A 16566-nucleotide genomic window follows, 5' to 3' on the forward strand; every position below is an offset into this window, starting at 1 on the left:
CGACCCCTGTGTTGTCTCAAGACCGGGCTTTTTCACGGTGTATTCAGGGGGCAGGCAGCTAGTGGATCAAGGAGAGATGCCTATGATTTGAGACAAAAATGAAATTGCGCTGAAACCATGCAGGAACGCATAGTGCACCTTTAATCATGCTACTATCCACACATACAATTTACTGTAGGCTACAGTATGTGCCCTGCTTAAAACGTATTATTCGCACATTCAATTTATTTCTTGTGTTAAACCCATAGACTGTAAATGGTCACTGTTGTCAAGCATTTAAAGTACATTAATATTAACAGTCTATGGTTAAACCAAATGACATTTTTCTCTAATATTACTCTTACTACTACTAAATCCAGACTGTTTGCTGTCCTGGCCCCTCATTGGTGGAACGAACTACCTATAGACATCAGGACTGCAGAACTCATCTGTTCAGACTGCAACTTGGCCCATAAAATTATATTAAAAAAGAAAAGAATAAGTCTCTCTATCTCTTATTGTCTCTAAATGTGGCACTTTAATTAGCAGCACATTTGATGAAGTTGATGTACTTGCATGATTCCTGCACTTTTGGTTGAATGCACTTATTGTAAGCATCAGCTAAATAAATGCAATGTAATATACTGTAGAAAGGGGCTGTATTAATTTATTTAAAGGAAGACAGTGTCAGTCAGTTATCCGTCTGTCCATCTAACACTTCTGTTAACCAGGCATTCAATTTAGTCAGGTCAAAATTTCCTGTTGACCAGCACTTTTGTACAGCACAGTTTTGCCAGAAACAAACATTTTACTGTAATACTTCAAGGTCCTTGGAGATAAATAGCGTTTTTAGTGACCCCAGAGCCGGTCTACGGAAAGCCTTTTCACTCCCTATTCAGCCCCATTGTACCGAATTTGGTTGCAGTTCCACCAGAGTTCCACTGGGGTTGATCGCAGTCCAGTGCAAAATGAATGGGACTCTATGGAGCTAGATGGCTAAATTTGTCTCTTTGGCCTGATTGTTGTTGAGAAATCTCAGATTTCATTGTAGTTTTTGCAAGTTCAACATGGATTATAGGTCAAAAGTTTAATGTCCTTTCGATTTCTTACAGGTTGAGTCGTTGTTGCGGATAACACGCTTGAATGCTGATTGGTCAGTGAAGGACTGATTACGACCACAGATCCCGCTTGATGGCATCTGAAGCGGAACCAGAATGTCAGAGTGAATATTTCGGCGTGGTCTTTAAAACATTAGCAAACCTCTTTCTAGCACGTGTATTGACAGGGAGAGCCTAACCTGTTAGCTGTGTTGTCGATGCCTCGAGAGAAAAAAGGAAGTGACTCAGAGCTTGCCGTAAAGCAGAATCTCTGGCTGTACGATGTGTATGACGTCTGTCGGTACACGATCCGTTCTGCCCGCACGATCCGTTCTGCGCATGCGCAAAATGTTCGCGCATGCGCTGTTGTACGAGGATTTACGACACTGCACGATCTGTTCCATGCTTCCGGTCGACTGCCAAGCTAATGTTAGTTTAGCTAACAGCTAATTCGGCTAACTGCTAGCTGAGACAGCATGTAATAACTTTAAAAGACCCTCAAAATAAAACGTGAAAATAACCGTTAACATATATAACAGCTGTTACATCAGTTCTACTTTACTTGTGCTCATTTAAAATACAATCACTCAATACTTGTCTTTATTGTTATTACTGTGAAGTCTTAATTTAGCTGTAGCCTGCTTTTCCCATTACGTTTCAGTTAACGTTATTTTAGACTGAATCTAGCTGTCAGCTAGCAGTTAGCCGAATTAGCTGTTAGCTAAACTAACGTTAGCTTCCCGGTGGAGGCTAGCCATAGGCTAGCGTGGAACAGATCGTGCAGGTCGTATCCTCGGTAAAACAGTATTATCTTGCGCATGCGCAGAATGGATCGTGCAGGCAGAACGGATCGTGTACCGACAACGTCATTGACATTTTAAAAGGCTTTTCAGAACAAAAAAGCCACTTTAAAAAAATCTAACACCCAGCAGTGTGTATTTTCTTAGCCTCCCCTTTCGAATGCAACATTCAAATTACTAGACAAAAAATGATATCCTGAGAAAAGTGGATTTTGAGGGGTATAGCTCCATAGACCACCATTCATTCTGCACTCGCCTGTGAGCGCCCCCTATGGAACCAGAGTGGAACTGCAACTAGTTCAGAAGCCGGAAGTAACGAGAGAGTGAAACTTCTTCCCTTATTAGAAATTATTTGGTGGAACTTCTTCCCTTATAGAGCTCAACCAAGGGGGTAAGCTTCTCCTCGGACCGCGAACCTCCTATGGCGCCATTTTAATGCTACAAAGCGATCACCCCCGTTAGCATCCCATTGACTGCCATTCATTTTGACGTCACTTTGACAGAGAATAACTTTACATCTGAAGAGTTTAAAGACTCTATTTGTCCATTGTTTATTTCTAAAGAAACACGACAATGTATAAAAGGCTCCATTACCTTGTACCTCACGTTATGGCTCCGTAGCAGACGTTTTTGTAAAAATAGGCTAACGATTGTGTCATAACCACGCGACTTACTGTCGCATAGTAGAGGAATTACCGTATAGTACAGGAAAAGCGCGCAGGCAGTTTCGTCTCACATTAGCTGTTTAACTTTAATTACTAATGTTAACTATCATTTTAGTGATCAATAATTAGCCTGTGCCTATGTTATCTCCTTACATATACCTACGCTCTCCGTCTCTGCAAGATTGGGAATGATTGAGATTTCTCTTGGCACAGCTACCAGAAGACTTACAACTTTCAGACACGTTGCTCACGGCACATTTACGTCGTCTCTCTCAGTTGGAGGCTGCGCAGTAACGCTCAGCGCTCACCGGAAAAGTGCTTCTAACGGCCTTCACTGGTCTCCGTCCAGAGCAACGGGATCTGTTGGTCCATTCTTATATACAGTCTATGAGCTCAACAGTCCCGCCCACAGCGGGTTCCGGAAGTAAAAATACAATGCAATTTCTCCATTGACAAATTGGAGTATAAGCCATAAAATCGAAAGCGTCGATGGTAGACTTAAAACCAGCTATGACATGACTAAGTGATTGTATATGCTTATATAGATGCCAAAAGTTCATGGGGCACCAACCTTGTTTTGAGATAAATGTCTTTTATTCACGATGTCTTGGATAAGTACTCCATTACCTACAATCCTGAACAATCCCACAATCCCACAGTGATGCCTCTGATTGGTGGAACTCATGCTGGTGAAGAGGGGGAGCTGCCTATGGATCCGTCATGCACATGCCCAAAATGATAATCCTGTTTTACGAGGATTGACGACACTGCACGAAACGCGATCTGTTCCACGCTTCTGCCGTTAGCCTCCGCTGGGAAGCTAAAGTTATTACATGCTGTCTCAGCTAGCGGTTAGCCCAAGGGGGTAAGCCTCTCCTCGGACCGCGAACCTTCTATGGCGCCATTTTAATGCTACAAAGCGATCACCCTCCATTAGCATTCCATTGACTGCCATTCATTTTGGCGCCACTTTGACAGCGAATAACTTTACATCTGAAGAGTTTAAAGACTTTATTTGTGCATTGTTTATTTCTATAGAAACACGACAATGTAGAAAAGGCTCCATTACCTTGTACCTCACGTTATGGCTCCGTAGCAGACGTTTTTATAAAAATAGGCTAACGATTGTGTCATAACCACGCGACTTACTGTCGCATAGTAGAGAAATTACCATATAGTACAGGAGAAGCGCGCAGGCAGTTTCGTCTCACATTAGCTGTTTAAGTGTAATTACTATTGTTAACTAGCATTTTAGTTAGCAATAATTAGCCTGTGCCTATGTTATCTCCTTACATATACCTACGCTCTCCGTCTCTGCAAGATTGGGAATGATTGAGATTTCTCTTGGCACAGCTACCAGAAGACTTACAACTTTCAGACACGTTGCTCACGGCACATTTACGTCGTCTCTCTCAGTTGGAGGCTGCGCAGTAACGCTCAGCGCTCACCGGAAAAGTGCTTCTAAAGGCCTTCACTGGTTGTCACTGCCCGATGTGAGTCGAGTGCAGATGTGAGTCGCGCATGCGTCACTTTGCGACAAGTAGCCTACAAGATGCTAACGACTTTTTGAGCTAACGCACAGTCTATGAGCTAACGTTAGCAATCAAACAATCATAGATAGCTAAAACGTTTTTGAATGACTGCTGCTACTGGCTACAAGTTAGCAGTCAAACACAATAAAGGCTGTCGCTTAATGGCGTTTTGAGCTAACGTTAGCAATCAAACAGTCATAGATAGCTACAACGTTTTTGAAATGACTGCTAGCTAAAAGTTAGCAATCAAACACAACAAAGGCTGTCACTTGAATGGCGTTTTGAGCTAACGTTAGCAACCAAACAGTCATAGATAGCTACAACGTTTTTGAAATGATTACCATCTTCTGTTATTGTATGTAAAGAGAAACGTTTATTATTTTATAGATTTCACAAATTTCAGTATGACACGTTATGCCGTAAACAGTTTAAATCTGAGCATGCGCGACTCACATCTGCACTCGACTCACATCGGGCAGTGACACTGGTCTCCGTCCAGAGCAACGGGATCTGTTGGTCCATTCTTATATACAGTCTATGGGTTAGCCTAATTAGCTGTTAGCTAAACTAACGTAGCTTCATTTATTCAGTGGTGTGCGGCGGTTTATGGGATGAGTAGTTCATTTGCTAGATAATGAAACTATGTACACAGTCTTGTACCTTTGACTTTTTTTGGATTTTCTGTTTGTTTTTTCAGTCGAAATTATATGTTGTATGCTTATGAGTCACGTCGTAGCTGGTTAGCCTAAGGCATGGTCTAAAACTCTTTATGTATGTATTTTTCCAGACGTCAATGGGAGAAATGAATGGGAAATTTACTTCCGGAGGAGGGGCTGGACTGTTGAGAACTGTTAGCCTCCTGCAGAGGAGGAACAGTACATGTCCCGCCCGCTTATTTTTTTTTTTGCAGGGTGGGAGCATAGACTATATATATACAGTCTATGGGTGGGAGGTGAAGACTGATGAATATTCATTAGGGAACTCATCCCTGAATGGCTAGTACTCGTTGTCTGCTCTGGTTGGGTTGGTTTGTTCAGAGTGATAGAGAAATGGCTCTGGTTAGGTAGGGTAAGAATGTCAGGGCGTGCCAATCAGGGATGAGTTCCCTATAAATATTCAAGTGTCTTCCCCTACCACCCTGCAAAAACAAAAAAAAATCGCGTCCCGCCCCCCACCACTATATAAAAGGCATGCTGCTTTCGTGGTATTAGTGAAAATTGCAGCCTCTATGGTCCACAAGCCGTTTTTGTGGTACTCTCTGGATATATACATATACTTGTGTTGTGTGAAGTATTCTTCTTCTCAGTTTCCAGTCTTCTGATTTCCGACAGTCAACCAAACGCACCATCAAGTTCTCGCGTTTTTGCGGTGCGTGCGCGTCGGTTGATCTTTCTGAGCGCAGCATCTACAACATGGCTGACGTTACAGCGGTAGAAGGAGAGAAACTCAGCAAAAAGTGAGCTTAATCTTTTATTTCATCGCATTTTAACCATTATCAACCCTTGACGCATTGTTGTTTTCCTCCAACAATTTGTTGTTTTAGCAGTTATGACCGTTTTAATTTGGCTATGCAATATTATAAAGCGTTGCATCAGGTCAAACGGTGATAGCGAAGTGAGGGCTCCATATGGTGACGCCACAAGCCTACAGATCCCAGGATTCAGTTCGTTTGTGTCTCTTGGTAGTTGTAGTCCTGGACATGAGCTGAAGCCAATCACAGTAGTGCCTTTTACTAATCAATAAAACTACAAGATCCACAATTTAATCAAATAAATTGCCTCTATACATTGGTTGAGTCCACAAAATCGTGTGGTTTCGTTTCCTTGTGTCAGATATTGGTTTTAACGTATGGTATATTTAATGTTACATTTCTCTAGTAGAGTACTTTATTATGTATTTTAGGGGTATAGAGGCGTCTGAACAATTCTTAAATCATGCTAACTGTTTGTTCTTCGATCTTGCTAGCTTAACGTTACTATATCTGACTTAGTCTAATGTCTCCGACACACCCCTGGCTAACCAAAAGTAAACCTAATCTGATTCACTACGAGTAAACCTTACTAACGTGTTTTTACCTTATTGACTGAATTTGTGATCTGGCGAGGGTCTTGGTGCAGACTAGTAGTTATATTCATCTAGTATATCATTTTGCCTGGTGGGCCAAAGACAGCCTCTACTGTATATGCTGTAAGCTACACTGTCTTTGTATATATGTCTATTTTTTCAGGTCTGTCTGCTGACTCTGGTAGCTCAGCATGCTGTGTCTGGTCAGGGCAGCCAGGCAGCAGCTGTGCCAACTTACCTTTGGGGTCAGGGGACAGTGGTTAAAATGTGCACCCCCATGTACAACTACAGTCCCTGCTCAAATTTACGGGATCCGTTGGAGAGGTGACAAAAGGTTGGTGGCTTTTCCATTTCAATGAGAAAAACAACCAACCTTTTGTCATCGGAGAAAATGAGGTCCCCTTTCCCCTTCCGCATGAGTGTTTGTCTCTGTTAGTAGTTGATTGTGCCGTGGCCTTGTTTTATTTTATTTTATTTTAAACACCAGAAAAGCATAAAACATGCAGTTGTTACGTTTTGTTAAGCAGTTGGAACATCCATGCAACTTCAGTTGTAGTTGCATCATTGACAGCAAACTTCTATATCGAAAATATGAATATTATGAATAAATATCTAACCTTTGACTCATCTTTGATTGCTCCTTTCTTACTCATCAGTGAGCTGAAGAGACGAATGAAAGCCGAAAAGAAGGCGGCTGAGAAAGAAGCCAAGGTCAAAGAGCAGGTGGAGCAAAAACAGGAATCCAATGACCAGGCGGCACAAAATGCCTGTGGGTTGGATGAGGAGACACTTGACCCAAATGTGAGAGATTTATCTGATCATATACTTTACTTTTTACTTATTATACCCTTAATTTTTTTTAATGTTTTTTTGTATAAATGCAATAATTTGTTTCTCTCTAACATAGCAATATTACAAGATCCGCACCCAGGCCATTGAGGACCTGAAGGGCACAGCAGAGGACCCCTACCCTCACAAGTATCATGTAGACTTGTCACTTACAGAGTTCATCGAGAAATACAACAATCTACAACCTGGAGACCAGCTGACTGATGTTGTTCTCAATGTGTCGGGTACCAGGAATATTTTATGATATTAAACATATTTGCCATTTTATATGTGCAGTGTAATCCATCAGTAGATAACCTGTTAAACTTGATATATAATTTTAACAGGCCGCGTCCATGCAAAGAGGGCTTCTGGTGCCAAGCTGATTTTCTACGACCTGCGAGGTGAAGGCGTCAAGTTGCAAGTCATGGCAAACTCAAGGTACAGAATGATATCCTTGGTAAAAAAACTGATTGTACTGATATTTAGAGGCATCATGACTGCAAACGGATGGAGATTTGTACAGAGTGGCATGGAAAGTTGTTGGTGAAGTTGTTTACAAGTTAAAATTATACCTGGCATGGAGCAGAAAAGAGAGGATGTGAAGGAAAACTAGTAAAGCGTGTTCAGCCTCTTGGGAAGCTCCATGGTGTCACACACTGAGTCAGTGCACATTATTGCAGCAAATGTTTGTACTGTTATGTAGGGAATTCATTGGCTATTTGCATTTAAAAAAAACCACAGACTGCAAAACCACTATACTGATCATAAAGTTTACTTGATTATGTGATTATTTCAGTCAGATGTCACATTTCTGTGTTGTGAAACGTTATTTGGTATATCATTGCACCTCTAACTGTTTGTTTTTCATTATGTGGTTAATTGAGAGTGCAGTGAGTGGTCTTCTTTCACTCTGTCAGGGGTTACAAGTCTGAGGAGGCCTTTGTAGCCATCAACAACAAACTGCGGCGCGGTGATATTATCGGTGTTCGCGGTAACCCAGGGAAGACAAAAAAAGGGGAGCTGAGCATCATTCCCATCGAGATGACCCTACTATCACCATGTTTGCACATGTTGCCCCACCTCCACTTTGGCCTCAAAGACAAGGTAATGCCCATCATGATTAGACACTCAGTTAGTGAGAGATGCACTTTGTCCCTTTTTCTCAAAAAGACACTAAATCACAGTTACTGCAAATACTACATTTCGAAGGGAGAGTGGACTACATAGAGTCGAAGGATTAGTTCTTAAGTCCCACTATTTTCAATGTACATACAATATATATTTAGGGCATTGGCATTTAAGTTAAGCATGTAAGTTTGATTTGTCAAACACAGGTGTCATGGCTGTGGTATAGAGGCTAAGCATAGACGTTACCTCCACACCATCACTGAGGGACAAAACAAACCAACACATGGCTAAATCAAAAGTGTAGAGCTGCAATATTTGGAGGAACACAATGTTAAACTCAATGTTTTATGTTGCTTTTCTCCTGTTGGACAAAATGTTTACCTTCATCTGTTTGTGGAGTCGATTGCACAGCAGCTCTTAACCATTGTAGCAGTGTTTGATTTTTGTTTGCTCACTGAAAACATGATGGCAGATGATTGTTGGAGTGAGTGTGCAGCAACATGACAAGTATATCGTCGTATATGCCGCCCCGCTTACACCTACAATGGAATAGAGCTATAATTGATATTAGAAGTTTTTCTGCTGCGACTAGTCAAAGTTTCACTGTGAGAACATTTCATATGTGCCGAAGATTCCAGTTTATCTGGTACAATGTTACCTGCGAGATTTGTGGTCTTTTCAGAAACTGTGGCGTTAGAGGACACATGACTCTTACCAGAGAATAAGAATCTAGCAGAACTGATTTTGACATCAGTTCAAAATGCTTTTCATTATATTAGTGTTTTGTTTTTATTATCAGCCAGCCCCTGTTGCAGTGTCACAAAGTGGAAAACCGTAAAGCTTTTCAGTGTTAAAGTGATGTTAATTTTACTGAATTATGTTCACAATAGCCTGTGGTGATGGGAAGATGACAAAGTGACCAGTCATTACAAAAGGCAATAAGCAATGTTGAAGCATTTTTGTCTCACCACTGTGTAATTTCTTTTAAAGGAAACACGATTTCGCCAACGCTACTTGGATCTGATTCTCAATGACTACGTGAGGCAAAAGTTTATAACTCGCTCCAAAATCATCACATACCTGCGCAGCTTCCTGGACCAGCTGGGCTTTTTGGAGGTAAGAATTGGTGTCTTTAGTGTGATGAGACATCCGGGTTGACGTCACACAATTAATTAAACAGTATATCTTAAGTTTGAAGTTTGAGTGGAAAAAGTTGTACGTGTATACACCAATTAACATTTGAATTTATACAAAAAGTAGGGATTTTATAATGCTCTAGTTTTTTAAATTAGTTCCACATTTAAGGCAGTTAGAATTAGTCAGCGTAAGCTAGTTTGCTGAGTCATGTTTGTTGTTACTTTAGATTGAGACACCAATGATGAACGTTATTCCTGGTGGAGCAGTGGCCCGTCCATTCGTTACTTACCACAACGAGCTGGATATGAACCTGTACATGAGGATTGCGCCTGAGCTCTACCACAAGGTAATATGCTTTTCAGTCACCCATCACTTTCAAGAACTGTCCTTCTCGGTAACCAATCACTACCAGGGGCCTGGCTTGTGGAGATTTTTTTTTTTACATTGGTCAAATATTAACGCTGCACATCATATATTTACCACAGATGCTTGTGGTTGGTGGAATAGACAGAGTGTATGAGATTGGTCGTCAGTTCAGGAATGAAGGCATCGATCTCACTCACAATCCAGAGTTCACCACCTGTGAATTCTACATGGCATATGCTGATTACCATGACTTGATGGAAATCACAGAGAAACTACTCTCAGGTAAGTGAAAACACATAGTGAGCATAGTGAGAAATAGTTAATAGAATGCTAGCTGGTCGCCAGGGTAGCTCACCTGGTAGAGCGTGCGCCCATATACAGAGGCTCAGTCCTCGACGCAGCAAACACCTGTCTAAATAGGTATGTCTTTATCTAGACGTACCTGTTCAGACAGGCGTTTGGTTGACTGGTGTGCACCTGGTCTGCCTTCTTAGTATTATTGTGTAATACTAAGAATAATAAAAATCAACCCTGGCGCGGATTCTTCCTCTTCTTTTTTCCTACAAACTTATTTTATACGATCATGTCTCATTATGTATTGGATTTTTGTGTTATACCCCTGTAAAGAACTTTGTGACTCAAGTCTGTGAAAAGCGCTTTATCAATACATTTTACTTACATGCCTATTTTTGGCACTCTTGTTAAAGGACAATTCCGGCGCAAATGTATTCATTCATATTCGTCATTGAGGATGGCACTATCGCAACAGGAATTTATTGTATATTTTAAATATATAAATTGACCATTGTGCCATTTCTTCTTAATGTCTTTTCAGTTAAGTCACAAGAAATGCGTCCAATGAGCAAATAAAAAAACAAACTGCTGTACTTAACACAGTCAGTGCGTTTACAAAACCGATTATATTTGGGTTAAGGCAGTACCCCGATTTCTCAAACACCATGTACACACCTTACCCCGTTTAAAATCTGAGTTCTAATAACCCGGGTAACAGAGGTAGAGAACTCCTTCAGTAACTGGGGTATGCCTCCATGTATACACCTTAACTGGGCTATGATCGGTTTAAGCGTTTGTGCATGCTTCAACTGCCCCTCCCCACTCTCCTGTAGTGGTTTTTGAACCGGACATAATCCGTCAGCGTGCTGTGAGTCGTAGTCGTTGCTATGACACCATACAACAAAACAGCGATGCCCGAATCAGCAGGCCATCGGCAGCAAAAAGCCTGCGATCCGTCTGTTTTACTCTCTGCCGATGCAGCAGCGGACATCGGGAGATGGCTAAACACGTTGTCCATCTCCGGGGCTGTCAACGTTGTGTCTCGGCAAAAACAGAGGAGGGACTGAGCAGCCCCCGCTGCGGCCGCTGGCTAACGTTAATGTTATTTAGCTAATGAAGTTAGCTTGCTAATTCCACCCGACACTGGTTACAGATAACGTTCTAATGAGCCAAATAAGTTGTCAGTCATCTGGCAAAAACACTGTGCTGTCCTCTCTGTTTTAGGAATGGTGAAGCACATCACTGGAGGATACAAGGTGACTTATCACCCTGATGGTCCGGAGGGACAGGCCTGTGAGATTGACTTCACGCCGCCATTCAGAAGAGTCAGCATGACGCACGACCTGGAGAAGATTATGGGAGTGAAGTTCCCACCTGCTACCAGCTACGACAGTGATGGTGAGAATCTATTCAAATGGACTTTACGTGAGAAGACAATTACCTCTGAAATGTGAGAGTAGCTTTTGTTGTTTTCTTTCCATTTTGAGGCCAGTGAAAGAAGCCTTTTTGTCTCAGTTTAGATAAACAGCATTGCTCCTGTGACATATTTTTCTCTATATGTATCTCATTGTCTCTATCACAAATGTAGAGTTTATTCTTCATGTTATATCTATATTTTACATTTTTATATATTCTGTAAGCTCATTTCTGAGTTCTCTTTATATTTCCCTTTTTACTTTTTTATCTTCAGAGACGCGTGCATTCTTTGACAAGCTTTGTACACAGAAAGGAGTTGAATGTCCTCAACCCCGAACCACTGCCCGTCTCCTTGACAAGGTGCTCTATTGATAAACATCTCCATCGGATGTACGCTTTATTACTTTTTTCAATTGTTATATTTTAAGGTCTGTCACTAATGACTTATTTCCCCCACAGTTGGTTGGAGATTTCCTTGAGGTCACCTGTATCAACCCCACATTCATTTGTGATCACCCTCAAATCATGAGTCCCTTAGCAAAATGGTGAGAAAGGACTTATTTCAACCCCATATTTATCCTTTTAAAAATGCAGTGCCCAGGTTCATACTGAAACATCCTCAATTGTTACAGGCACAGATCAGAGAAAGGCCTAACGGAGCGTTTTGAGCTCTTCGTGATGAAGAAGGAAATCTGCAATGCTTACACTGAGTTGAATGATCCAATAAGACAGAGACAGCTTTTCGCCCAGCAAGCCATGGTGTGTATACAAGCATAAACTTTCTTTTTTTTTTTTTTTTTTACTGTTGCAGTGAAAGTAGGAATATTGGTGCATGTTAATAATTCGAGTGGGATCTTTTTCAGGCCAAAGCTGAGGGTGATGATGAAGCCATGTTCGTTGATGAGACCTTCTGCACAGCTCTGGAATACGGACTGCCTCCAACTGCCGGCTGGGGGATGGGCATCGATCGTCTCACCATGTTCCTCACTGACTCCAACAACATCAAGGTAAAGCTGTCGTATGAATCATGATGCACGCAGATGCGGCCATTTTTAAGTCCTTGTACCTCAATGACGAAGTAGATTGTTAGGAGGATTAAATGTTCCCTGTGGACTTTTAACCACTAGTAGCGCTATGGAACTGTTTTTCTATTGGCGCTTTTCCATTACATGGTACCAGCTCGACTCGCCTCGACTCTACTCGCCTTTTTTGGTTTTCCATTACGAAAAAAAGTACCTGGTACCTGCTAACAGGTACTTTTTTAGCCAGCTGTTTTTTTTTTTTGCTGCCTCCAGCTTAATTTGAAACAAAATGTGTCTTCTGGCAACACACATCTTCGACGTTCTGTGTGTGTGTCGCGTTAGGTCACAGTAGTTTACTGCGGCGCCGCTTGTTTACAGTTCTGCGGAGGCTCCGGCAGAGCTTTCGCTGTAGCCTAACTACACACACACACATGGCTGGCTCCACGCACACACCATCGCACAAGTATAAACATCAGGCCACTTTTACATAGGCTACACAGGCTACGGCGAAAGCTCTGTGTGGAGCCTCCACAGAACTGTAAAACAAACTCAAGTGGCCTGATGTTTATACTTGTGCGCTGGTGTGTGCATCGATACGTAAGCATAACGACCAGCCACGCTGAGGCGGTACTAAAATCTGCAATGGAAAACGGACGCACAGTGTGTCGAGGCGAGTAGAGTCGAGGCGAGTCGAGCAGGTACCATGTAATGGAAAAACGCCATATGAGTGGTTTGTCTCACAAGGACTCGCATGCATGCAAGTGCTAATGGTTTCACACGTTTATACTGATCAACAGGTAGTTGTAATTCACAACAAAACCAGGTAAGAAGAGGCAAGCTAGTAAACATGGATGTTAACAATACATGATTTAAATACTTTAAAGATCTGTTGCAATGCAGCTTGCAAATGTTTGTTCGACCTCAGGGATACACACAATGCTTTTTGGTTAGTAACACTGAATGTAAACATAACTTTTGTTTGCGCTATAAGAAAGTCTGGCTAATTACTGTAAATTCCAGCTCTGGTTAACATAGGGCACTGTGTTAGTGTTTAGAGTCAAACTGACCTGAACTTTGACAGTGTCAAAAAGAAATCTGTTGAGTGAAATTAAAAAATTGATTTCTCCAGACATAGATGTCGACCCAAAATTATGGTAACCTAAAATCACTTGATTCTATACTGGAAAGTTGTTTAGTGCTGTCAGTTTTCCCATCATTAGTGCTGTGAACCGAGTACAGTCTTATAGTCTGCATGTTCACAATTAGAAAACAGAAACATTATATTAGTGTATGATGATAATAGTTGTGTGTAATCCCATTTCCAATGTTACATGAAGGAACACAATTGTAAAATGTATCAGTTAGTAACTTAGCAGCCATGCTTTCGCCTCTCTTTTCCATGTAATTCTTGCCTTTTTTGTTCTCTGTTTGTGTTACTATAGTCTGATGGCACTTGAAGGCAACATTAATGGACCGTAAAAAGCCTAAAATTATTAACCGTTTAATATTTCCTTCAGGTACATGGTGTCAAAAAAATGAATTACAAAACCGTAATTATAAAAAGACTTTCAAAGTAACAAATTACAGTAAAATAAGATCCTGTGGTATGTGTGACCACATGGTGCCTTCCCCCAGTGCATCTCAGGAGGAGTCGTCTTCTTTTATGTTCATGCTGTAAGAGAAAAACCCCTCTGACAGTTTTGTTCTTTCACAGGAGGTGTTGCTCTTCCCAGCCATGAAGCCCGACGACAATAAGACATCAGCACCCACAGAGGGCACCTCCGTCTGACATGACCTCTGACCTCTCCTACTATCAGATCTGTGCAGGAGTCCGTATGGAGTAGGAGCCTTTACCTCACTTTGGTCATCAGTGGAGCCTACAGGTTTTGTGTTTTATTAATGTTAGTCTGTCAAATGTTTGATCCTTGCTGTCATTAAGGGAAATCATCTTCTCAGTTATATGGTTGGTTGGTTGGTAAACGATGACGAATGCTTCTTTTTTTTTTCTTTTGTATTTCTTACACTTTTGCCATCATATTTGGGTGTGTCCTCCTTGTTTGGTGTAAGGAGACATTTTAATCCTTGGTGTCATCTAGACAGTAAATCAGTGGTGTTTGATCAGAAAGTCATGCGTGATCTGCTGTTCTCTGCAAACTTGGATAATATTTTTGAAAATACTTTGAGATACTTCAAGGGGTGCTTTATTCTGGCTACCAAATACAGAGTAGATACACCACATAACAAAGCTCAAGAACCTCTAATATTTTAAGTATATTCATCTGTTTTTTACCAGGTATGCTTATATTCTGTCTCTGAGACTTTTCATAGACTCCATACATTATGTACTCCTCTGCCAAGATGTTTAAACATGGGTATGTCTGAATAAAGTGCATATGAATCAACATTGTTTGCTCTCTTGTGATGATTGTGGTCTGTCTTTGACAGAACAAAATTCAATGTATTTTGAGAGCCTAAGAGTTTATAGCATATTATCAGATTTACAGTGGCTTAGATTTAGATAATTCTGATGGTAATAATGATAACCCCTCTTTTTCTTTTAAAGGAACACGCCGACTTATTGGGACTTTAGCTTATTCACGGCTTGCTGCAAAGCAAATCACTCCGCCCAAGTAGCAGAAGTAGCAGAGCTTCGCCTTTCTGAGAATATAGTTCCCAGTTTGTTTACGGTTAGAATATGGCTGTGTCTCATGTTACGTTGTTTTTTGTACACGCTGTGACTCTACAAATCACAACATGTAAATAGGAACATGTTGGCGTTATTTTGTCACTTATTTGGAGCAGTAGGCTAGTTGGAACCAGTTACCTGCAGGTTCTGTGCAAGGCTAAGCTACCGGTGGAACAGTCAGACAGCGTTACAACACGCACAGACATGAGCAGGGTATGTATCGACTTGTCTTACTCTGGGGGTTACGGTGAATAAGCTAAAGTACCAATAAGTCGGCGTGTTCCTTTAAATGAGACAAACTATTTAAATTATTTGTCTGTCTTTCGATAACTGCATTTTTAAATGAAGTGAGAAAAGTTACTTTAAAAAGACATCTTTATGATTTGTTAATTATTAGTATCTGTTATGTCATATTTCATCTCAAATTTATTTTCTTTCCCCCAATTTCTGTTTTGTGTTTAATTAAAGGTAACTTAACACATTTTTTGCCCCTGTAGGAGTGCAACATAAAAAGGTAAATCTCTGCGGAGAAGACCTCCCTGGTTCGCTCTTCCTGCAGATGCTGCTCCAGCTTAGCTCTCTTTTTTTCCCTGTTTCCTCTCTTTGGATGGGGATGTTAATACTATATGGAGTCTCATCTTAGTGTCTGCCGCAAAGCTCACAGTAGGCTTGATGATCTCTTCGGCTGTGAGGATGCAGGCCATCAAGGTGATGTGCACCTTTTCATTTCAGCAACAGGTGGATATGCTTCACCATCTCGTTTTTAGAGGCCTGGTTCCTCTGGTGCTGTGGTGTGTTAAAGTTCTTATCTCAACCTTCAAAAAGTGCATTTAGCCCATTAATAGAAAGCAATGAGACAAATTAACTGTTATTAAACCAAATGCAAACAATCCATGATTTAGCCACAAATCTTCCAACATCTGCATCTCTCACACTCAATTAGCCATCAAACTCCTTCACTAATAAAAACACAACACTTAACTTTAAACTATAATAAAACTGGACTTACCCTTAGCTACACACACAAGTACCAAGTCCGACTCTCAAAAAAAAAAAAAAAAAAAAAACTTCTGAAAGAAAATGTTTTGTCTCACTCTTCGGGTAGGGAAGAAACTGTGTGCCGCCACTTCACAGGCACTTGGGCTCTTGTTTTTAACTAGCTAATTAAGATTAACTATCCACAACATTCATTTGTTCTTATTACTGGTTTTATATTTTGACTGGATCTGATTGGCCAGTCAGGGTAAAGATTAGCTACCCCACACTTGTGCTTCCAAGACAGCCATATGTTTTTGTTTATACATGTATCAATTTGCAGGTGGAGGAAAGTGTACATTAACTCAAGTACTGTAAACCTTTTAGGTCCTACATTACTTGAGTATTTAAATGTTCTATACAGCATTGTTACTTTACACATTTTACATGCAAAACATACGACTACAACTATTGTTGTAAATTAAACTACCCAACAGTATAGAATTAGCTATACCTCGACCACCCATAAGACGATATGCTTAATCCTTAGCATTAGTACTAATATTTTAATAAA

The 16566-nt window shown here is 40.9% G+C and overlaps 1 protein-coding gene across 2 annotated transcripts; it reads left to right on the forward strand.

Annotated features, from left to right (window-relative positions):
• The first annotated feature begins 5314 nt into the window (after positions 1-5314).
• On the forward strand, positions 5315-14735 carry kars1 (lysyl-tRNA synthetase 1). Of its 2 annotated transcripts, XM_031324340.2 has the most exons (15): positions 5315-5529; positions 6301-6471; positions 6794-6938; positions 7045-7210; positions 7313-7406; positions 7886-8072; positions 9087-9212; positions 9460-9579; positions 9719-9881; positions 11118-11291; positions 11584-11669; positions 11769-11854; positions 11942-12068; positions 12173-12316; positions 14046-14735. In XM_031324340.2, the coding sequence occupies exons 2-15, from the start codon at positions 6329-6331 to the stop codon at positions 14118-14120; spliced, it is 1836 nt and encodes a 611-aa protein (XP_031180200.1). In that variant the 5' UTR covers positions 5315-5529; positions 6301-6328; the 3' UTR covers positions 14121-14735. The 2 variants fall into 2 exon arrangements, with proteins under 2 accessions (XP_031180200.1, XP_031180201.1); XM_031324341.2 differs by lacking the exon at positions 6301-6471 and having other exon boundaries at positions 5318-5529.
• The last annotated feature ends 1831 nt before the right edge of the window (positions 14736-16566 follow it).

This window comes from Sander lucioperca, chromosome 3, assembly GCF_008315115.2.
Source record: "Sander lucioperca isolate FBNREF2018 chromosome 3, SLUC_FBN_1.2, whole genome shotgun sequence".
NCBI classification, from domain to species: domain Eukaryota; kingdom Metazoa; phylum Chordata; class Actinopteri; order Perciformes; family Percidae; genus Sander; species Sander lucioperca.